This window comes from Corythoichthys intestinalis, chromosome 18, assembly GCF_030265065.1.
Source record: "Corythoichthys intestinalis isolate RoL2023-P3 chromosome 18, ASM3026506v1, whole genome shotgun sequence".
Lineage (NCBI taxonomy): Eukaryota > Metazoa > Chordata > Actinopteri > Syngnathiformes > Syngnathidae > Corythoichthys > Corythoichthys intestinalis.
Window position 1 is genome coordinate 28682005 of NC_080412.1, and position 23462 is coordinate 28705466.

A 23462-nucleotide genomic window follows, 5' to 3' on the forward strand; every position below is an offset into this window, starting at 1 on the left:
TTCTTCAGGCTATAAAGCTCACTTATATTTATTTAGCTGTGAATTCTGGTCGTGCTTAACTCATCGGCTGCCATTGATGTAGATAGACGCCCAATATGCATTTTGAAAATGGATTGAATGTTTAGCACCCTCAATGGCAGGGAAACATGAACATTCACAGCCAGTCCTCACATATGAATTGGATGTCTATCATTGTCAATGGCAGGCAATGAGATAATGACCTAGACCCTATTTTTAGAGGATACTGTTCCAGTAACATGTTCAAAATACATTATTAATATACAAAATTAATGAATTAAACAATAATTAAAATGTCATAAGATTAAAAAAACACATGACAAATGAAGTACAGTACATTGATGCACTAATGCGCCTTATAATCAGGTGCGCCTTATGTATGGAAATAAACTCTTTCATTGATGGCGCGCCTTATAATCCGGTACTCGGAAAGACTTAATTTGTGTGCTCCGTGTACCTTGTCCTTCTCGATGAAGCCCACAAAGTTGGTCCTCTCCACTTCCACAGGTTGCCCTTGGCGGTCGTAAAGCGCCACGACGAAGTGGAAGAAGTTGGACTTGCGGAGGTTGGAGGGCGGCTGCTTCTCGAAATGGGCCCGGCCTACCGCCACCCCGCTACAGTAACCCATCGAGGCGAGGGCCAACCCGCAATTCAAAACAAGCATTATTTTTGAAGACGGGACTGGTCGGGATGCACACAATTTGTGTCGAAAAGTATTTCTGGTTCAACAATATTATTCCTACTTTGCTCTGCATCATTAATTAAATCATTTCTATACAACAATGGTAAAGACCTGAAAATATAAAGTCTGATCAACATTTTAAAGTCATGTGTTCAAGTCATGTTTTATATTTTAAATTATTACGTTTTTCTTACCTCAAATAAAGATGGAAATATTCAAAAACAAGGCAAATACATTTATTGAGTATGGATCCTGACCTCTGCGCGGCGGTGTTGGCGTCCAATACGCCGCCCCCAAGGGCCCCTGGCATCCAGCCCCGGACGGCGTTCATGCCCCCCAGCGGCGGCTCCTCCTTCAGGCTGCTGCCGAACATGAGCACACCTCTGGCGGCTCTGCGCGTTCCTCGCCGCGGTTCGCACCCGGCCCGTGGCTCTACACTTGTCCCCGGTCCTCCGCGCTAAGGGGTCCCAACGGAGGAGGGGGCTCTGTTACAAAACGTCCTCATATAGGAGAAAGGAGGTCCAAAGTAATCACGTCTTCATTTTCTTAATCACTGGAGTCTTCCACCTCATGAGACTGAGCACACAGTGAGTTCCTGGAGGTTCTGCAGGAGCTTCTCCTGCAAGGATGAGGAGGATGAAACAAGGAGACTAAGGGGAGGAGCCAATTATGAGTGAAGGGATGTGGCCAGAATACGTGCTCACGCTCTCCTTAAGTGGCTGGCAAAGGGCGAAAAAATGAAAATTTGATAGACAGGTTGTTTCACATTTGAGGCCCAATGTTGGTTGTTAGTACGTTTACAAAATGTGCTCAGACGTCACTCTGAGAAAACTTTGGTTGCCATTGACGTTACAGATCAAATTAATTTCAACTGGGAGGGGCAATCACCGACTTTGGCAGTAAATAAGTTAAACGCCCGATCAGAAGGGTTCAGTAAAGGACAGACTAAATTAGAAGAAGCGGATCATTTTTTAATTTTAGAAGTGAAATTTGAACTACTTGGTGGTGAAGAAAATGAACTTTCCCAAGTTTGTAGAAGGTGGAGATATACTTCAATGTATCATTTGAACAGTCAAGCGTGACTGAATCTGCAGCTCCGCCGCGTGGCCGAAAAAATAAACTGCAGTCCGGTGCCGTCCACATGTTAACGCTAGTTGTTTTTTTAAAATCCAAATTCATATTCAGAAAACCAATCCAGCTGGGATAGGCTCCAGCACCTCCGCGACCCTCGTGAGGAACAAGCGGCATGGAAAATGAATGAATGAATGAATTCCTTAACTGTTGCAGTACAAAATCACACATCATTATTGCTCTCAGTAAAGAAAAAGTAATAAAAATCACAATGATTAACATATTTTATTTTTGACCTTCAATGTCACGTCATTGGGTTTTAACAAAAGTGGACTTGTTGGTTTCTGCCCCAGTCAAGTCCTTGAAAAACTCATATGCAAAACTAAATTTGCAATTCACTTCTTCAAAAAAAAAAATAAAAATAAAAATAAAGATTGGCAGGTGTTCATCATACATTGCTCATTGCGAATGTATTCATTCTGAACCATGCTAACACTGTGTGAAGGTAACACGTGCCGTCCGTCTGCGTCCTGCTGGTCCTACTCCTAATATCGGAGTGATCACACCAGCTCAGGAGACGCGTCATACAGGCCGGGGGTCAAAGGTCAAGTTTTAAAAATGACATCAGTGCAAATGCTCACAAACCTCGAGCGTCCACGCCGGTTTGAAGCACATTGGGCAAAGGAAGAAAGACGCTGAAGATGCTATGGCAACCGTAGAAACGTGCAAGCATTCACGCTCGAGCATGCATCGTCATCGGCGCCGAATTGAAATTCTGTGCTAGTGATTGGCGAGTAGCGAAATGAGGAAAAGTTTTGGCCGAGAGAACAGACGTTCACAACTGCGTGTTCAAATGCCGACGACATCATCTGTTTGGTCATGTGAGCTTTTGAAGACGTTAGTTGTTGTTTGGCCACCATCCAATAGGATGTCACTTTGGCCCGAAGCTCCGCCTCCTGCGTTGTCACCTCCTTCCGGACAGGAAGCTGCGACAGGCACGCCGGAGGAGGAAGATGGGGCTCCGTCTTCTTCCGCCGCCTTCTCCTGGCCAACCTCTTCCTGTCCTGCAGGCGCGCGATTGGGCGAGGGCGCGTCGGCGGCCGATTGGCTCTTGAGTTGCGCGTGACACAACGGGCACGTTTCCTGCACATACAGCCACTTCTTCAGACAGCCCGCGTGGAAGAAATGGCTGCACGGCGTAATGACAGCGCTGCTCAGGTCCTAAGGGAACAAGTTGAAATTGTTTATGTAAATTATTATCGGCTGCCATCGATCATCCCATCGCTGCCAACTACCCCAGTTCAAATGGATTGGACGTCTATTCCAGTCAATGACAGTGGTGTGTGCCTACCTGGTAGCAGATGGCGCAGATATCATTGTAATGGCGTAGCTGCGCATCACTGGCGGTGGGGAGGCTCTTGATCTTGTTAACGGCATCTCGGCGCAGGAGGAAACTCTGCCAGCCCAGCTGTGCCCGCAGCCACACATTGTAGTACGAGTGCACCAGGATGATAGTGCTTCCCATCACGCTCCACTCGCCGAACACAGTCTCCGACACGCCGTAGCACACCACGCAAACTGCCACCTTAGGGAAAGACAATGTCAAGAAAAACACGCCGAATGCACGTGTAAGTGAGTGGGCGCACTTACCAAAAACTCCAGTAACCTGTATGTCCCATTAACGCAGTAGATAACTTCATCCATGTTCTCCACTGGAGCCTTGCGGAACTCCTCCACCATGAAAAGCACGTAGATGAGCAGAGTACCCAGCACCTGAACCAACAGTCAGTAACAAAAATGTCGACGGATGAACACGACACTGTTGTTGTGGAGTTTCCTGACCTGCAGCGACGTGAGGATGGAGGACGAGATGATGATGAGGAGCCAGAAGTCCATGTGGAAGAACTGACAGATCATGTACGCCATATAGGCTGGGAAGATGAGCAGGAAGAGGCACAGCGACACAGCTCGGAAGTGCTTCCACAAACTCCTGACGAGAGCGAGAAGAATGGTCAAGCGTTGACAAGCGCGCGGAACAATGAGCCGAGGAGAGGCGACTCCTACTTGTCTCTGGAGGCCCCCAGCGCCAAGACGATGGGGTCAGCGATTTCCAGCATGGACTGTAGGATGGAGGCCACCACAATGAAGAGGATGATGGACAAGAGGAAGGCTCGGTGGATGACCTGCAGCTCAATCAGTCCGGTCTGGACGGCCAGGATCAGCAAGGTGATGCCCTCAGTCATGCCCCTGCGTGTGTGGTGAGTGAGGGTGTAATATTTGACTGTATGCATGTAACTTAAGTGTGTACCTCCCAGCCTACCTGTGCATGGTGTTGTCATTGATGAACGCTCGGTATCCTTGCAGGTAGAACTTACAGAGTGTGAGGACACCGAGCGCGATGAAGGAAACTGTAAACACCAGGCCCAGGAGAGAGTACGGCGTACTACAGCACTCGGCGATGCTGTGCAGGAGTTGCAAATACACTTTCACACACGTGCGCACCAGGAGAGAGCAGACGGGTGTGGACAGTGGATGACGCGTACACACACACACACCTGGTGAGGAAGAGGAAGAGAAGCCTCTCTCTGGAGGTGGGCTGGTCACGGGTGCTGAAGTAGGAGTAGATTTGAAGAGCAAAGAGCAGTAGCCAGAAGCACATGAAGAGGACAGGCAGGACCAGCTGGTTCCACAAGGTCATCCCGAGAGCCAGAAGACCATAAACCTCCACCACCTGGAAATGGATCAAGAAATTAAGCTCTCAACACATATACGTCGACCAACTTCAGGTTTTTGTGTAGCCTGCAACAACACTTCCTTTCCGCACTCGCCTGAACGAGCTCCCGATAAGCCGTCTTGGCCAGGTTGTACGGCACCAGCAGGTTGGACGCCAGGAAGTAGATGACCTCAAGGCCCGTGAAGATCATGGAAAACTTGTTGATGAAAACTATGGTCTCCAGAGGCACCAGGCACAGACGGGCCACCAGGGGAAGCAGGTGGGCCGAGAACAGCCAGATCCGTTTGGTCTGCATCACGCAGGAACACAGCGTGCACACCACGAGCTGACCTGAGACCGGCACATGCACTTAAGTCACACCACTGATATGGGCTAGTCCTGGAGAGACGTGCACTCGTGTGATTATCTTACCTACGAGCGCAGTGGTGAATCTCTTCATGGAGAGCGGCTCCAGGTAAACAGCGCCTTCATGTCCGGACTCCAGTTCACTGCGCACGTAGTCCCTGAGGAGAATGCAAAATGGATGCATTCAAGTTCCAAGATGACTTTGTTGCTATTACTTGCTATTTGGCAGCATACAAAGACCTTATGGCTGTGAGCATTGTTCTATTTATTATATATTAATGTTTACGAGGTGTTTGTGTGTGAATATTCACTGTTCTGAGTAAAATATTGGTAAACGATCATTATTGTTAGTGTGTAACTGCCATCTTCGATTGTTTACGAGCATCATTGACTAGTGTGTACGTTAGTGATGTGACAATTAATCGATTACCTCGAGTAATTCGTTTAGAAAGAATCTTAGAATCAAATTTTGCTGCTTCGAGGATTCGTTTAATTAGAGTGGTGTTTAGGCATGTGCCGGTATGAGATTTTGACAGTACGATAACCGTGTGTAAAAATACCGCGGTTTCACGGTATTGCAATTATAGCTCTAAAATGTGTTATTTTGAGATGTATGGGTTAGAAATAAATTTTTTCATTGAACAGGATTTTTTTTTTTCAGAACATTGTTGCAAATTGGAACATGAATATATTGTTAAACTAGATTATCAATAAAAAAATATATATATATATATATTTTAAATAAAATTTAAATAAATATAACTTAGACTATACCCACAGCTCAAGTTGCTCAAGATTAGAGCAAGAACAAAATAATTTGTATGAAAAAGTAAAAACACTTCTGAATAATTTTTTTTTTTAATTCTACTGTATGACTTTTTTTTTTGAGGGTGGAAAAGGTCAAGTGAAGTTTTGCCATTTTCAGCCACTGTGTCAGCTCTAGTCTACATGTTGACATGCCGATGTGTTAAAAAACAAAGAATTCATAAGTTAATAAGTTAGTTAAAAATGTATAAGTTAGTTTAAAGTGTAAATATTGTTGTGGAAAGTTTTCATCTAAACAAACAAACAAACAAAAAAAACATTGGGAGAGAGACCGCTCCTTGATCAAGCGAACGTGGATTTGTGCTTAGGGCAAGAGCATCTTTCGCAATTAGCGATCTTTGATGCTATCCCCTTTTCCCCTTCATTCAAGCGAATCACCCTGCGGCTGTAACACTCGACGAAGTTGCTCTCCCAGCTGAGCCTAGGCTAACAGTCTTCTTTATTAGCTTTTAGTTAGTTTGTATATTGAATTTGAAAGGAAAATGTGTGTTTTGTTTTTGGTGAACTTTTTCATGGTGTTAATCTGTTGAAGCTACTCACACGGAAAAATACAATTGTACAAAGTTTTAAATGTATTCATTCTGTATATTCCACTTACCACGATTTGAGAGCTCAATAAATTGAAGAAAAGTCCGCCTTATGTTTGGAGTATTTGTTTTTGGGTTCACTGGCTGTCTAGCTGATAGCGTCACTTTCACACACAGCAACAAACGGGAGGGGGTGAGCGCTGCCGCGCCAAGCCACTTCTGGCTGCATTTTTGACACATGAAAAATAGCGAAAACCGTACGACGGTCTGACGGAAAATTTTAGTGGTTTTGAAACCGCGACGTTTTCACACCACGGTAAACCGTGAAACCGGTAACCGGCACATGCCTAGTGGCGCTGCAATGGTTTGTTTTGGAAGTGTTTGCATTTAGTTTTATTGATTCGGGGGGATACACTGCCCTCTCGTGGCAACAGTGAATATGACATAACTCATCTAACATGGCTGGATCCAGCTGCTCCCTTTTAAGACCCGTTTGAGCTAATATGATTGTTTATGCATTCGTGATTTAGGGTTAGAGGTATATTTAGCAGTTTTTGTGTGAATATGTGTCTGAACAATTTTTTAAGAGCTTTGTTTAAAAAAAAGTTAGCATTTATAGCATTTAAGCTAGCGGACTTTTGCAATGCCAGTTAGCCAATTGTTCTTTTATTGTACTTCTATCCTCATTTATATATATTTTTTTCTCTTTGAGGCCAAGCGCAGGGATTGTAATTTATTTGTAAATGCATGTATTGCTCCAGTGAAATGAAAGTGCAGTTCTGCATAGTTTGAAAAAAAAAAAAAATTCTAAAATTTTATTTTGTATTTGCATTTAATGCTCTTTTAAAAGTTCAATCTAACCAAGCCTTTGTTTTACATCTCCCGATATTTTCTGCAACGCATTAACTTGATTATTCGAATTTACCAATTTATAGATTAATCGATTACTTAAATAATTGATAGCTGCAGCCCTAGTGTACGTGTGCATATGTGGTCGATTTGTATGTCAGTGCATGTGTGTTGTAACTTTACCTGGACACCTGGTGGCCAGCAAAGAGCAGCAGAGCGGTGAGCACGTAGAGGTAAAGCTTGACCAGGTGCTGACGAGGAAGCGTGAGCAGCACCAGACTCAGAATGTAACCTGATACAAACATATGTGTTTGAGTTGTAGTAGTCCTAGTACTACTAGTGGGGCTATTATATTTTCATGCAATAAAAAAGTTGTTTAAAATTTAATTGAAGTTTCATAATCATGGGTTTAGCTCTCTTCATTGGCTGCCATATATGGTACTGACCGACATAGTGCAGGTAGAGCGCCAGGTACTTATATTGGAAGAGGGGGTTGTTGGACAGGCTGGATCGCTGGATCTTCTGGAAGAACGAGCCTACGTCCCAGCGGTAAAGGACATCAAGCAGCATGATGCTGGGCACACGCAGGCCCACGTTCAGCACTGCCTCCACGCGCTCCTTCACCGCCATGGCCGCAAATTTGCCTCCCCCCGACCGGCAGCCACCGCACACCACTAGGATGGGACGCTCCAGCAGGGGGTACTGTGACACAAGGAGAAAACAGAAACATGTCAAAGATTCTCAATGTTTAAGACAGTTTCTAGAGAAGCTGGGAGGGTCTTATTGTGATTATTAAAAACATCCCCCTTAAATCAAAGAAAATCATTAAAAAAAAAATATCCCGAAAGAATAATTGAACTGTGCCGCGTTGTTGTTATCCCCAACAACAAAAATCATGATGATGCCGCGTTACATAATAGTGAATGCCACTGTTGCTTACGTAACAGTATTTCCGCCGTCTGCGGGTTTTTTTTTTTCTTTTTAAACTTAAGCCGTGGACACAATTAGTTAGCGGGGACACTTGAACCGAGGATAGGCAGTGACTGGCGTCGATGAACTCGAATAACCTCTCCATCCATCTGTTTACCTCCGGGTCTCCGACGTTTCACAGTATTTGTGGATTAAACTAAAAAAAGAACATATAACGTATAAATATGTTGCTCGTTTGCCACTTATATAATAGTAATTTACACATTAGAATCATGAACACACGTTACCATTGAACACTACAGTCTGTCCGCATAGAGCAACCCTCGGGAGGCACCGAGCCAACAAATAGCAGTAGCGGCGAACTACCTTACTTCATCAAAGTGACGTCACAAAAAAGCCCGGTCACACACTTTGGCCAATACAAGAAAATATTACACACTGAATCAAAGACACGCATAAGCTAAAATGCTTTGTTGTGGTACTCTAACCAGTGAATAACTAGAATTTAGCCGGCTAGCATAAAGCTTAGCCTATTCAAAATGGCGGAAACGGCCAACTTACGCACGAAGGCTGCGGTGGACGTTTGGAGTGCGCGTAAGAGCTTCGGCAAGGTGCTTGCCGGCGGGGGCACGGAGCATTTTAGCGGGGCAAAGCCCGCCTGAGCTTGACGGTCCTAGTGAGGATGGCGCTGGGTCGAGCTCACAGTAGGAGGCCGAGCCGAGCATCTCGCTCAAACGCCATTATCATCGGCATCCAGCCAGCCAACCAACCAACCAACAGCCCGGGAGGCGAAGCTGCAGTACGCATGCGCAATCACGGCTGCTCTCTTGCGTCCAGTCTTTTGGAAGGTAGACTGCGCCATACTTCACAGTAATTACGTCATATAGTAACAAATAAATTACTGGAGAATACATGTTTCCAACAGTAAAATAATATTATAATTTAACAAAAACTATATATATTATTTATTTATTTTTTTTTTTTTTTTTTTAAACATCATTTTACTGACAACAACGGACTTCGCAAATGGGTTTCACAAAAAAATATATATATAATACTAGTAGAGTCGAGCTTGTTTTTAATGGCTAAATTATAAAGTGAGTACAGGTTCGTGAATTCCAAACTTCGCTTCGCTGGATTCTGGCTGGAGCGTGTGCAAGCGGTGCGGTTGTCATGACGACGAGGCTTTGTCGCTACGTCACTACCGGCAGGAGGCGACGCTCTAGGAGAACTCTCTTTGCTGTCTTTTCGCTCTTTCTCCCTCGTGGCGTCGAATGAAGGAGACAAAGTGATTGGACGCCCAGCCAGTCGTCGTCACGGTCCGTTTGTCGCTCGTCGCATGTTAGCATTGCATGCTAACTCGCTTCGCCAGGTAAACCCGATTACGTGCTCGAGGCGAATGCTAGCCGTCTGTTTAGCTCTAGTTAGCCGCCTTGGCTAAAAACATCACCACGACCACCGGGCATCGTCTCATCTCACCTTGTTATACTGCAGTGTGTGTGGGTGTTCGTGAGCCATGTCCGTGTCCGTGATTATTAAATGGGGGGGACACGAGTACGCCATCACGTCCCTATCCGAGGAGGACACGATCATGGATCTCAAGCAATCCATCAAGACTCTCACCGGCGTGCTGCCCGAGAGACAGAAGCTGCTCGGACTGAAGATTAAAGGTGAATATACACACTATGTAGGATGCTCTTTCAAAGTATGCTGGTCAACAGATTGTCCACACCACTGTCCATTAAAAATTACGGCAGTTGGCTGATGATACTGCTGTTCAATCATCAGGAAAAGCGGCTGAAGACCAAGTGAAGTTGGGCTCACTCAAACTCAAACCCAATACCAAGATCATGATGATGGGCACTAGGGAGGAAGGGCTGGTAAACCTCCACACGCCTTCTTCTACTCCTCTCTTGCTCTTCTCCTTCTGGTCTTTCTCCACCTTCCTGTGCCCTGGCTGACATGTTTTACTCACACGCAGGAGGAGGTTTTAGCACCTCCCCCAGAGAACGACGACGTGGTCAACGACTTTGACATCGAGGAGGAGGTCATCGAAGTGGAGAACAGGTCAGAATCTTAAATTATCTGTTCTTTCGTCAGCAAAAAACAAGTTTTTAAATCTTAAAAGTCTCAAAGAAAAAGCTGACGTGTTTGTGGTGTTTGTAGGGAGGAGAATCTAGCAAAAATCGCTCGCCGTGTCAAAGACTACAAGGTTGAGGAGATGAACTCCCCCAGGGAAGGAAAAAGACTTCTAGTCCTGGACGTGGACTACACTTTGTTTGGTAACTGACAAACCCCCGAGACACCTGCTAGACATACTCTCATACAACTTGTGTGTATGTGTTTGTAGACCACAAGTCGTGCGCTGAGACCGGTCAAGAGCTGATGAGGCCTTACCTTCACGAGTTCCTGACGTCAGCGTACGAGGATTACGACATCGTCATCTGGTGTAAATCTGACCACATCATGACATCATAGTGATGAGATCATCGCAATCTTTTTATGCATGTTTGTTGTCTTTCAGCTGCCACCAGCATGAAGTGGATTGATGCCAAAATGAAGGTGTGTAAGGCTGTAGAACTGTGTGGCAATATTAACCCTTTCATGAATGAATTACGATTTTTACAGGGCACTCATTAAATTCAATGTCTGCCATTGACGGCGCTAGACGTCCAATCCATTTTGACTGGAAGCCAAAGAACACAATGTATGTGTGTGTGTCAGGAGCTGGGTGTGACTGACAACCCGAACTACAAGATCACATTCATGTTGGACAGCGCCGCCATGATCACCGTGCACACACCCAAAAGAGGCGTCGTGGAGGTAAGGTGTCCACATACATGCTGCTGACATACACTGAATGTGTGGCTAACAATGTGGGCTTTGCAGGTGAAGCCGTTGGGTGTGATCTGGGGCAAGTACGAGCGCTTCTACAGCAAGAAGAACACCATCATGTTCGACGACATCGGACGCAACTTCCTCATGAACCCGCAGAATGGACTTAAGGTAGTTGGCGTTTCCATCGCAGCTACTAATTGTATGTGGACCGTCCATTTGAGATGAGGTAACTGAACAGTTCATTTGCCGTCAAAAACAATTCACAGCTTTTCACGTGCCTTTATGTAGATCCGGCCCTTCATGAAGGCGCACATGAACCGTGAAAAGGATCGTGAGCTGCAGAAACTGAGCGAGTACCTGAAGGAGATCGCCACGTTGGACGACTTCACCTCGCTCAATCACAAACACTGGGAGAGGTAGCAGAAACACACCACCACACAACCCAAAATCTTCACTGTACCACTATTATAACTTGATATGTGCATCTTTCTATTTATTCATGCCTTTAGGTACCTGTATAAGAGGCAACAACACTGACCACAAAGTACACAAGACCATGACATCATCATAACAACACACTGGAAGAACACAAATCCTGTGGCCAAGCGCTGGCCCTTGAAAACTCACAACATGCAGTGTGTGTCTGTATGCGACCGATCACGACACAAGTGTACTGATGGCTCGCCACCCTGGTGCTTCCTGCCACAATATTAAACACATGGATGGCAACACAAAAATACAACAATACATGGAAAATGATTTTAAAAAACAACAACACAGAAGACACAATGCTGCAACACAAGAACAAAGTTGACACAAGGCATCAACAAAAATGACATGGCACAATACAGCAAAACACATCACAGCAAAGAAGATAAAATGAGAAACAAGTGCCAAAATGAAATAAAATGTGAAATACATTTTCAAAAGACTATATATAAATACATTTTGGAATTCATACAGACAAATCAAAATTGAAATAAAAATATATAAACATTTAAATAAATCCATAAACATTCATACTGAAGTAATTAAATGTTCAGTAACACATTTTTTAGTTAATAGCACTGCTGGTGCTCCATAAGCGACAACACAGCCAACCTGACGTAGCAACACAACTTGGCAACACAACAAGTGCAACAATAGTGGAAAAACAAGGCTTTGAAAGTGCACTCCCGTCACATGTTGTCATGGAAACTGCTGAATGAGTGTGCGTGTGTGTAAATATGACATTAATAAAAGCATTTTTTTTACCCAAATTCTTGATTGAATCCTTTAATTGTCATATTTCATTACAAATCTAGAAAAATAAACTTTTAAATAAACTAGTTAATTTGTCTTGTGTAGTCATGTGACTTGATGATCATGTGGTCCGCAGTGTGCTTTTCCTCCAATGACTCTGGACACAAATTTTATTAGTTAGGATGATTATTTCGTACCATTGCTAGGCGACCAATCTATTATTTCTTTGGCAGCATAGGCAGAGTTTGACTTATGGGGGGGCAAAACATGTTGATGACTCGGAAATGCAGTGTCAGCAATAAAATAAACTTACTATATATATAGATATATGTATATACACATTACACCTTGACACTGTCCATGTTCAGTCTTCGGTTCAAGCTCAGTTATTGTTGGACCGTCTCTAAGGTGCTAGTCACATAAACTGTTACGAAAAAAAATTTGACCCATTATTAAATTCTTTGTAGGATTTTTGTTCATTCATTTTTGTTGTGCGTTTTATTGCTTTACAACTTATTTAGACAACATTTTAATTGCTAGGTCAGACTTTTTGACATTAGGCTTAATCTTCGTGTTAGCGAGGGTTTGATTAGACAGTGGAATTTATTTCAACAAATTCCATGCAGTTTGTCAGTTATCTGGTAGTTTCAGTGCTCCAGAGTAGCTAGGCTAGTGAGACTCTGTGGTACCTGCTTAACATGCCAATTAAAAAACAACAGATCTAACATAGTCCAATAAATTCAAAATGCATTGTTCGAAATACCCATGCGGCCAAAATCATGTCACACCAAATTGTCGTAATTCATTTCATTCTGCAGGATTATTTTCTTAGATGTGAAATGCGACCACAATCGAGAGGAGCGCTTCGGCCCCTTGTGCTCAATCTGCTGGGGAGTTCCTTTCTTTCCCACAAATAAAAATCAGCGGTGAAAAAAACGATGTGAAAAAACCATGTGATATCACTCCGCTATGCTTGCCTGGACAGCCTGTTCCCTGCAGAGCTGCTGGATTACAAATGTTGCTATTCATACTTACAGTTATTGACATGCAACGGTAAATTTTTAATAACTTTATCCTTAAACAAAGCTAGTACTACCTGATTGCATGGGTCAAACTGATTCTCATCCGTACATATGTTGTTTTTCATTGGTATGCTAATCAGGCACCAATGACTTGCGCTGTCTCAGCCACTCTGAAGCCCTAAAACCAACAAATAACTATCAAACTGCACGTAATTTGTTGAAATCAACTCTACTGACAAATTTAACCCCCGCTAACTCGAAGATTAAGACTCGTGTAAAAAATGGCCCCACCCTAATCTCCGCCTATGCAACCAACTCAATCTGACAAACCTGCATGAGCTCCAATGGCTCCAAAGCCCGCGCGTGTGTTTGTCTTGAGCACGAACACAGAAACCAAAGTCGCTGACATCAACGTCCGCTACATAGCTGCTGGCGTCCGTCTCGGCCGTCTGAGAAGACAAGGGTATCGTTACCTTAGGGTAGCATGGGGGGGGGGGTGTATCTGCCACCCTATAAGACAGGCTTGCCACCCGAATCGGCCCCAGAGGTGGGTAGAGTAGCCAAAAATTTGAATCAACTAATTTGAAGTAAGTTACTTCAAAATAATATTACTCAAGTACAAGTAAAAGTAGTAATCCAAAAATGTAGTCAAGGACAAGTAAAAAAGTATTTGGTGAAAAGAATACTCAGCTAATGAGTAACACTGTGAGTAACTGCTTACATTGTTGTCAGATTTTTTTAAACAATGGTATTTTTTTTTCAGCACAAATTTATCTATATTAACTGTTGTTATAATGATATTGTACAATAACCCATTATATAACCACATTAAGCCAAATAAATACAAAATAAAGAAAAAAAACATTGAATTCCGCTGAGAAAAAAAAAATGACACAAATGAAGCATTATTTGTCTAAAGAGCATGAGTGCCCTTCAGTGGAGAAAATAGTTCTTAGTTTGAATAGTTCCTTCATAGTTACTATTATGAAATTAAAAGGATGATCGCTCCGGTTTTCCGTGGTCAATCAGCCCCAAATAAAAACTGGGAGAGAGGTTTAATCCACATTTTCGAGTCATGTTGAGGGCAGCGCTTTATGTCAAATACTTCAATTTTTATGGTGCTTTAAAGACACCATGTGATTGAACAGGCTGGCGTGATCATAGAACAGCAAGCTTGCGTCTGATTGGTAAAATGGAGTCATGTGATTATTGTTGTGACGTCTAATTGGTGGAATTGGTAGAGCTACTCTTGGGATCGCTGGCAAAAAAATAATAAATCTAATATGTAGAAATGTAACGACTTGTGTGTAGAGTTTTTTTCTTCAAAAATCCACTCAAGTAAAAGTAAAAAGTATGGCTTAGTAAAACTACTCTTAGAAGTACATTTTTCTCAAAAAGTTACTCAAGTACATGTAATGAAGTACATGTAACGTGTTACTACACACCTCTGGTCGGCACCGATGGAAAAAAAGCTTCGGTCAATTTGACATTTACTGTCATCAATTAAGCAGTGGTGTCAGTATCCTTATTATAATACAGTAGTAATAAAATATAAGGAACCATGTTTCTCTATCAATTTGTAAATGTGACTTGTGCCTATTTGTAGTGTCTACATATTTTCTTAGCAAACTCTGATTCAGTATGTATACACATTTGCCATATGTTGACACGAGTTTCGTAACAATTAGTCAATGTGGCTCAATACAGTATATCAATTAGTTAAGCACAAATTAATGTAATGCAATGAAAATGCAAAACCATTCTAATTTCAAGATACTGTTTTGTTGATTTTTTTTTCATTTAAAAAATCGAATTCATCAACAAAATTTTCATATGCAAAAACTATTTGTATTTTTTATTTCTTTAGGTAAATTTGAACGGATTGTGTTAAATGTGAGATGTATTAAAGAAATGATAACGCATTACAGCATCATAAAATATTTGCCCACCCTCAAAAAAATTCCTGCCACCCCATAAATATTTTCGTAGATGCACCCCTGGTGAGGTGTATTGTATAATTTACAATTTTCAAGCCGCCATCGAATTTTATGAGTAGTATCAGAACAACATCGGTTAGGGCTTCAAATTAGGCCTTTAAGAATGTTCTCAATTAAGGTTTGGGTTTTGGATTCAAACTACATTTTAATGTAAAAATATCTGTAAATCAGTTTTGAAGGTTTTCCTTATGTGTTAATTTGGAATTAAAGCATGTTTTAGGGAGTTGAAGTACCGAGATAAATGAGTTGGTGCTGCAGGAGTCGTCACCATCAACCAACTTGACCTGGAAGGTAAGCCCAAAGAAGGTGCAGGGTCTCTGCCAGGATTCGGGATAGCCCCACTGGAACTTCTTGGCACCGACGGAATGCAATCCAGGAACAGCTTCTGGCCTCACTGAGAGAAAGAAAAACTCAGCTGTCAAAACGACAACCGACCAGGGCAGAATGTCCAAAGGCGTACCAATGTCCCTCAGGTAGAAAGCTTTGGTGTACACCTCTAGCTTGTACGCGTTGAAAATGTAGAGCGACAAATGCACATGTTTTTGTTCTTCTCTGTATGAACAACTCATGTCCAGGCAGTTCGCTTCTGACGTGCTTGAGTCTAACTGGCAGGGAAGAGGCTCTGAATGCCTGACAACAACAAAAAAACATGATTAATAAGTCATCACGGCGGTCGGTGGCAGAACAGAAATCCTCACCGATGTGCTTTGAACATCAAAACTTTAGCTTGGCTTCTGCTCCTGGTACGGGTCCATTTGCAGTGGAAGCTTCCGTTGTAGTTGTAGGCCCAGCAGTGAAGAGCATCTGAGCACAATTAATTCTTTTGGCAACAGTATACAGTGGACACATGCAGATTTTAACTCAATGTCTGCCATTGACAGTGATTGGCTGGCAGGGATCATGTCCAGTGAAAAATGGATTGAAGATTTATCGCTATCAATGGGAGCCTAAAAAAACATTACCTCCACGCCTTTTGCTTACCTTTATACCGCCCACCCTCCAGAATGTCCATTGTTCCATTCTGAACCTGAACTAAGACCAGCGTATGGCTGAGGTATTGTCCGCTGGAGCTCGAGTGACAACTGAAGTTTCCGCCGTTCACCTCCCAAATTTCAACATTGATCTGGTGGCCCTTCAGGTGCGGTTGTATCTCACCTGATACATGATCCGGTTCTTGTAAGTCAACTCATAAGTAAACTCAGTTCTTTTACACATTCTTACCATCTTTTTTCCAGAACACATCTTGGTCTTGGTGGACCTGCTCGCACGTCAGAAGAACACGTGATGTCTCGCTACCATGGAGAACTGTCAGAACCAATACTAGACACACACGCAGAGTTGTAGAAGTTTCTTTGGATCAGAGAAGAAGTACAAAGTACCAACCATTGTCCATCAGAAACTTTGTGTTTCCATGGCCAATACTGGAGGTGGCGACCATGAGAAATGTCGCCATCGACACCGACAAGAGGAACCACGACATCTGGAGCGAAGAGTACCGGAAGGAAAGTTCTGAAAGTTGTTTTCAGCTTCAAGAAGAGACTGTGTTTGAACCTGTCCACTTATGTTTGTGCATGACTCCGAGTGTGCATTTATACCCATGTCATGCAGAAGTGGTTGTGACGTCTGTATGTGGATCTCCGTGTGTGGATTTTTCCATGCAAGGTGTAAAAAAAAAGTCCAAGAGGAAGTTTACGTATATCAGGGCCTCACCTGGCGACCACTCGCTTCATCATCACTCAGTGTGCAAAATTATACTGGACCGAATTTCATAATCTGTACTTTCTTTTCTTTGTCTTAACTTAAAAAGCTAACTAAAAAAACAATACTTTATCTTCTATTGTACATATACGTGAGGCACTGCGTGTGGATGAGGAGGATGTAGTCAGAAGAGCTAACAGGAAGTTATAAAAAAAGAGAGGAAGTTGGAACGTTTGCATAGACTGGCCCAGTGGTAAAGGTTAAAAGAGACTTCCTCAAGGGAATTTTCTTAAACCACGTTCCAACACGTTGAGAATAATAACAGAAATTTAACAATTTCAAAGCAATAGCATGAGAATTTTAGAGGAAAAAGGTTGTCGTCATATCGGAACTTAACCTCGAAATTCCAAAACAATACATTTGTCACATAACAAGAAGACCCTCAGAGAATAAACCATTTAAACTGAGAGTGGCTCGCAGTGTTCGCAAAAACGCTTGTATTGTATTTTGTTAAAACTAAGTTTTTTGTTGCGTGCAATATTAATGAGTGCTATTTGTTTGATTAAATTCTAATCCAAATATTATATGCCAACTGCCAGGGATGTTTTTTCTTCCCCAGCATGGATTGACAAGTCTGAAACATCAGTAGTGTGAATACCAAGAGTTTAGACAAGCTTGAAGAGACAAACTCACCAGCAGAGGGCAGCATTTTTGATTTGACCTAAGACCAGTTAAAATTATGAAAATGGCATTACTCAATAGTCAAGTTAAAAGTCCTATTAGCATACAGCACGAATGCTATTTTTAGACCGTGACGTCACCATCGTAAACCGGAAGAGGGTCAACATAGAAGCACCCTTGAATACAACCCATGTTAATACTGCTTGTTTTCTGCCGGTAATCTTTCAAAACAGAACATGCCGAGTAAACAATGCTGCTACGGAACTTGTACAAACAACACTACACATTACGACATAGAAGGATGTTTTCTTTACACGTTTCCCGAAGCCAAAAACTCAAGAGGAAAAAATGTGAACAATAGATCATCTTGTGCGGACGTCCAAAAGACCAGTTTAACGCCAGCAAGGTGAAGCCATTCACCTTCATATGCAGTAAACATTTTGTTGGGGGCCATGGTCCTACCGGTGACAATACTGATCCATTGGCTTCCACAGCCTGCCCCGAAGAGGTAAGCCATTTTGGTATTTTTACATGGCGTTTTGCCATGCTGCTTCTGTCTGACAATGAATGACCTGAAAAAAATTAAAACAGGATCTTACTGCCACTGCTGTTACCTTTTCTGTTGTAAAAAAAAACAACTTTAGTAAGAGGGAAGTGTAAATAGATGATGTTCGTTTGCTGTCACTGAGTAGCATTTGCGATCGCTACACAAAATTAGCAATGTAAATTACCCCCAAGAACAGTCAGAGACGTAAGACAACCAGAGGATATAATATATAAGAAATACAGGGCATATGGTGGTAAAGGATAGGTTGTTGTAACAGGAGAATGTCATTGTCAGTGGCGTAAGGCAATGCACACAGGAAAAAGCTACCTCTAGATCAGGTTGGCTCTTTTTCCCATCTTTTTCAGCCCTCGACACTCAAGCCATCTCTTTAACTGAACATTTGTATGTTCTTCCACATCTTTACCAGTGAATTTGGCACCACGGACATCATTTTCGGACAGAATTGGTAGGTTTAGCTCGGTAAACATCTCGTTCGTACACTATTAATTGCATGGTTACATGCATTTAGCATGAGGGACAAACGCGAGCTTGACCCGCCTAGCAACAGTTGCTAACGTCATGAATATTAATGAGCAAAAGTGGCGTTTTGCGTGTGGTACGCTATTGAAGTCGTATTGGTGAGGAGAACCTTTTTGTGTTTCAGTTCACAAAAGAAAGGAGTGGTGGAGGAATACAAAGAAAGATTTTTTTTATTTAAAAAAATTCCTTCAAAACACACCAAGTCCTCATCTTTACACTTGTTGTGTGTGTTCTGGCCACACACCCACGATTGTGTGTTGAAGTGATAGCAAAAGCATTCCATTCAGCATTGTGTTTTTTCTCCAACGTTAGCACGAGGAGCTTTGTTTAGTCTTTTTGCGCATCCCCATAGCAAAGAGCAAGGCATTGCCTTATTCGGCAGAGCATCTAAACGTCCCCGCACAGTCTTTCAGCATCCACTGAGCTCAACTGTCCACGGGCGTGGGTTCCCGTCGGGGGGGCGTGCTCGGGGGTTGGCTGATGATGACCTGGACCACGTACTCCCGTGAGATGTTGATCTGCTCCAAACGCAGCCTGTCGGTGAGTGGGCGTCCCGAGAAGAACCAGCGCTGGGCGGCGGCTGGCACGCCCTCCTGACTGTGAAGGCGGCGCTTCATGGCGCCCACCGTGTCGGTCGAGCGCACCCGCAGGCGTAGGTCGCGGCCTGTGGAGAGGCGCAGGCGCAACTGGCGCTCGCCGTCATCACCCGTCGATGCATCAGCTCCGCCAGAGTCCTGGTCGGAGCCGTCGGGCTCGTCAGAGCGTTCCTCGATCATGTTGACGGGTGGCACCAGGCAGTAGACTGGCAGTTGGTAGCGGTTGCCCAGCTCGTCATAGCATTCGCTCAGTGCACCTGTCCATAAAAGATTGACAGTAAATCGATTGACGCAATTTATGTAGAAACCTCTACGTTGGCGCACGAAACTCAGAAAATATCACAACAACAAACCTCTTTGTGTTTGGGAGATTTAATTTTTACCAGTTATTCACTGATTGGTGCGAGAGCAGTGCGACTAACCGTGAGGCAGCGTGACGCTCGCGCCGTCCAGGATGGCCTGAGCCAACTGGTGGTCTTGGTTCTCGAAGGCGCCCGCGGCTGCCCTCAACGCATCCCAGATCTCCTTGCGGCCCTCGAATGCTGGCGCCGTATCCCAGAATTCGTCGCGCTTGCTGCGCAGCTGGCCCTCTGTCATGGGGTAGTCGCTCTTCCATTTGGGTCGTTCGCGTTTGAGGGGCTGGTTGCGCCCCAGAGCCACTGACCACAACAAAGATGGGAGAGGAAGAGATCGATTAGCTAACAGAATAGTCAAGGTGTGACTTGAGTTATAATTGCGCCAATATTATGCAAGTTATTCCAAGTCACCAGCGTCACACGGTTGCTTTTTAGCTGTGTTTTAAGTGAATTATAACATGAATGTGTTTATTGTTCCAAGACAGATTTACAGGTGGGCTTTCAAATATTGGTTTCAAGCCAAGGTGAAGATTGTAAACATAATATTAGAGTATGGTAGTTTCAATAAAGCCAATACATGGAGAAGGGAACAAACTGAGAACTCATTATGACATAACTTATTTTTTTAAATTGGGTGATAGACAAAAATAGCCTTCAGGAAAAAGCTATAAAGCAATACTTTTAAACACAGTAAGTAATACACTTAGTTATCTTAGCGTTTTCATCATCACAAGTTTTAAACTCTGTGACGTCTTACTGAATTCAGATTTCAACACTCGTGTTGAAGTTTCGTGGAAATGCTTGAAAACGAGGGAGAATAAATCATGTAGCATTTAGCCTGCTAGCAAATAACGTGCTAACTAGCTTCAGATGCTAACTAGCGTCAGATGCTCAGTGAACAAAGACAATCGTTCAAGACGTGACGCGTCTGTCCGCCGTCGGACACTCGGCACATTCTTCTCGTTCTCGTTCTTCAGTCTGGAACTCCCTCCACGGAGGAAACGAGAAAAAGCCCACGCGAACCCCCCAACCCCTTCCGGCCGGCCAGTGCCAGTGCGACCACCGGCCGCTTCCCAGGCCGGACGCCAGCAAGCGAGTTACCTCCGGTTCCGTCCGAGTTGTCGTTCAAGCTGCCCGAGGAGTCGTGCTGGCTCCCCACGCAGCCACCCATGGATGGTTCGGCTCAGCGACCCGGCCCGGGTAGCTCGCCGCCTCCTCCGCGCCCCCCCGCCGCGGCTCGGCAAGGCTGCATCACATCGCCGAAGGAGACCTCCTCTAACCCCCCACCCCCAACAAATTCAGTGGGGAAACAATTATTTGAGATACGAGTTTTGTGTTTCGTATGTGGTTATGGCTCGTATCTCAAAGCACCGCTGTACGCACGCACACGCAATTTACAAGCATTTTCTCACGGTTCGCAGAAACACACAACCACACGCACACGTTTTGTGTGTTAGAAATCAAACTTTGCAATGAACGCATTATTAGTGTGTGTACATATCGTAAGTGCATTCTGTTAGGCATAAAATGTTGTGTAAATTTTAGGTGTGTGTGCGTGTGTAGGTGTTCCTGCATATGTTAGGGTGACCATATTTTTATTTCCAAAAAAGAGGACCCTCGGTCCACCTCGAAATACTTACATTCATAGGCGGAGTTTGACTTTTGGGGCGGGGGGGCACAACATGATCATGACCCCGAAACACAGTGTCAGCAATAAAATTAACTTACAAGAATATTTATAATAATAAGCTGACAATGAATGTTTTTTGTTTCCCATCATTCTTGAAGGGAATTCTAAATCAGGCTGCTTAGGCAATACTTTTCGCCAAGATCATCATCCATTGAATATGGTAGGTCGTGCCAATGTTGTTACCCCAGTCAAAAATTGTATCCTCTGGGCGGAGCCATATGGAGGTAGATTTGTGTCTTTATTATTCAATCAAAAAAAGTTGCTTCAATTAGAAAAAAAAGTTGCTTCAATCAAAATATATATTTTCAACCCAAAAAAAGTTGCTTCAATCAAAAAAAAAAAAAAAAAGTTTGAATGCAAAGATAAATTATAAACTCAAAAAAATTCATCCGAAAGCTATTTTTCTTTGATTTTTTTTGGGGGGGGGGGGGCATTGAAGTCAAGTTTTTTTTTGATCGAAGCAACTTTTTTCATTGAAGTAATGTTGATTTGTGTTTGGGCCACATTTTGGCTAGGAAATGTTTGTCATTATTCAATCAAAAAATAAGTTGCTTCAAAAAATATATATATATTTTCAAAAAGAAAAATCACTTCAATCAAAAAAAGAAAAATTTCAATGATGGTAAAAGTTTTTGAATGCGAAAAAATATTTGAGATTGAAAAATTTGCATTTGAACACTTAATTTTTCATTGAAAAAGTTTTCTTTGATGGAAGCAATCTGTTTTTCATTTGGGCCATATTATAGGTAGGACATTTGTGTATAAATCATTTAATCCCCCCAAAAAGTTGCTTCAATCACAAAAAAATATTTTCAATCGAAGGAAAAAAAAAAAAAAACAGTTGAAAAAAACAAACAAACAAAAAAAATATATGCAAAGCAAATGTTTGAAAAATAATTTTGACCTATTATAAAAAATATTTTTTTGTTCCTTTCATTCATTTTTGTTGCAGTTTTATTGCTTTACAACTTTTATATACAGGGGTGCACATAAGTGGTCCGCATGCGCGCATGCGTACCGGACATAGACAAACGCGCTGGCCCTCAACGGCTTCCATACGCTTTTGCATACCAATGGCTGACCACTGTATTTGCGGCGGACACGAGAAAATCACTTTCTCTCGGCCCCACTGAGTAATTATTTCCGTGATCCCCCACCCCCGTCAAAAGACAGACAGACGACAGAGACATCACCGGAGCTACCGAAAAAAAGGACTTTTGCTGAAAAGTGGCTGCAGGAGGTACCATGGCTAGAAGCAAATGATGCTCGCACGGAAATGTGGTGCAACATTTGCCGTGAGAATCCCAATGTCGCTAATAAGAGCAGCGCATTTTATGTAGGGTCAAAGAATTTTAGCCATCCAAACTTTGAAAAGCACGAAAAAAACAGAGCATGTGGCAATTAAGCAAACTATCGATGTCAGATAGGACCGCACTCGCCCTATGGACAAGTGGCGAAATAAAGTTATTGTAGAACAGCGCCATGCGCTGACAAACGTGTTTTTGCTCGCATTTCACAAAGCTAAACATGCACGTTCAATGAGCTCTTATGAGGAGGACATCCCACTTTTACAAAGGCTTGGAGTTAATGTGAGAGCCGCATATGAATGCCCTTTATTTTGAATTAGTGCTTTTATGTTTATTTCTTTACATTTCACTTTAAAGTAATGGCAATTTTGTTGTGCCAGTTGATGTTAATCAAGTGTTAATTGTTTATATAATGAATTAAAGGTAATTGGCTCTAAGTAAAGCTTATCATAATTTTATCGCATCAGGCGGGTCGGCTCTCAAGCTCAATGAGGACCAAGTCACATCTCCATGTCCTCCTCTGAGAACCTGGGCAAAAAAATTATGTGCACCCCTGTTTATATACATAGGAAAGTCAATTACATACAAGGACACTTTTCGGCCACCGGGGGGGCCTGGCCCCCCTTAAAATCCGCTTATGCTTACACTTTACTTGAAGTTCAGAGATGCCATATAACTTTACTATATTTAAAGTTTACCTCCTGCGCCTGGATAGAAAAAAAATCAGTTAAGCTAAGATAAGATAAATAATAGCTATTTAACCAAAGAGAGAAATTCAAATTGGCAGAGGTTACCTAACAGGCTTTGTTATTCCTAAAATAACTCAAAAAAACACTGGCTTAAATATTGATTAAAAAAAGCCTCTTCTGTATTGGCGAATACTTGAATCCTTGAAAAAAATAATAGCGGTCTTTTTTTTCAATTCTTACTGTACAAATAAATCATCTGAAACAATGTTCTAAATATC

General features: G+C 42.8%; 5 protein-coding genes across 8 annotated transcripts in view; 1 reads left to right on the top strand and 4 right to left on the bottom strand.

Annotated features, from left to right (window-relative positions):
* The window catches only part of LOC130906692 (transcription factor COE1-like), a 68616-nt gene extending 67324 nt beyond the window's left edge, over window positions 1-1292 (bottom strand). For both annotated transcript variants that reach the window (XM_057821235.1, XM_057821234.1), the window contains exons 1-2: window positions 958-1292; window positions 476-632 (exon numbers count right to left, since the gene is read on the bottom strand). In XM_057821235.1, the coding sequence (XP_057677218.1) occupies window positions 476-632; window positions 958-1073 (273 nt within the window). In that variant the 5' untranslated portion in view covers window positions 1074-1292. The remainder of the gene's footprint in view (window positions 1-475; window positions 633-957) is intronic.
* A 750-nt stretch (window positions 1293-2042) lies between these two features.
* LOC130906691 (RING finger protein 145-like) lies at window positions 2043-8776 on the bottom strand. Its single transcript, XM_057821233.1, has 12 exons — window positions 8543-8776; window positions 7498-7753; window positions 7235-7343; window positions 4917-5008; window positions 4600-4835; window positions 4327-4502; window positions 4092-4232; window positions 3836-4018; window positions 3614-3761; window positions 3422-3544; window positions 3123-3356; window positions 2043-2992 (listed from the first exon to the last, which is right to left on the bottom strand). The coding sequence occupies exons 2-12, from the start codon at window positions 7679-7681 to the stop codon at window positions 2621-2623; spliced, it is 1998 nt and encodes a 665-aa protein (XP_057677216.1). The 5' UTR covers window positions 7682-7753; window positions 8543-8776; the 3' UTR covers window positions 2043-2620.
* A 378-nt stretch (window positions 8777-9154) lies between these two features.
* Window positions 9155-12086, top strand: ublcp1 (ubiquitin-like domain containing CTD phosphatase 1). Its single transcript, XM_057820962.1, has 11 exons — window positions 9155-9353; window positions 9476-9651; window positions 9770-9861; window positions 9963-10048; window positions 10148-10263; window positions 10332-10430; window positions 10506-10543; window positions 10706-10804; window positions 10871-10987; window positions 11108-11235; window positions 11329-12086. The coding sequence occupies exons 2-11, from the start codon at window positions 9498-9500 to the stop codon at window positions 11354-11356; spliced, it is 957 nt and encodes a 318-aa protein (XP_057676945.1). The 5' UTR covers window positions 9155-9353; window positions 9476-9497; the 3' UTR covers window positions 11357-12086.
* LOC130906525 (interleukin-12 subunit beta-like) lies at window positions 11404-16613 on the bottom strand. The gene is made up of 8 exons (XM_057820961.1): window positions 16464-16613; window positions 16302-16400; window positions 16062-16235; window positions 15779-15884; window positions 15541-15710; window positions 15314-15474; window positions 13414-13532; window positions 11404-12218 (listed from the first exon to the last, which is right to left on the bottom strand). The coding sequence occupies exons 1-8, from the start codon at window positions 16558-16560 to the stop codon at window positions 12167-12169; spliced, it is 978 nt and encodes a 325-aa protein (XP_057676944.1). The 5' UTR covers window positions 16561-16613; the 3' UTR covers window positions 11404-12166.
* A 2066-nt stretch (window positions 16614-18679) lies between these two features.
* Window positions 18680-20794, bottom strand: ubtd2 (ubiquitin domain containing 2). Of its 3 annotated transcripts, none has more exons than XM_057821174.1 (3): window positions 20256-20545; window positions 19565-19801; window positions 18680-19399 (listed from the first exon to the last, which is right to left on the bottom strand). In XM_057821174.1, exons 1-3 carry the CDS (start codon window positions 20329-20331, stop codon window positions 18972-18974), a joined length of 741 nt encoding a protein of 246 aa, XP_057677157.1. In that variant the 5' UTR covers window positions 20332-20545; the 3' UTR covers window positions 18680-18971. The 3 variants fall into 3 exon arrangements, with proteins under 3 accessions (XP_057677157.1, XP_057677159.1, XP_057677158.1); XM_057821176.1 differs by having other exon boundaries at window positions 18681-19399; window positions 20377-20539; XM_057821175.1 differs by lacking the exon at window positions 20256-20545 and adding an exon at window positions 20600-20794 and having other exon boundaries at window positions 18688-19399.
* Window positions 20795-23462: the final 2668 nt, after the last annotated feature.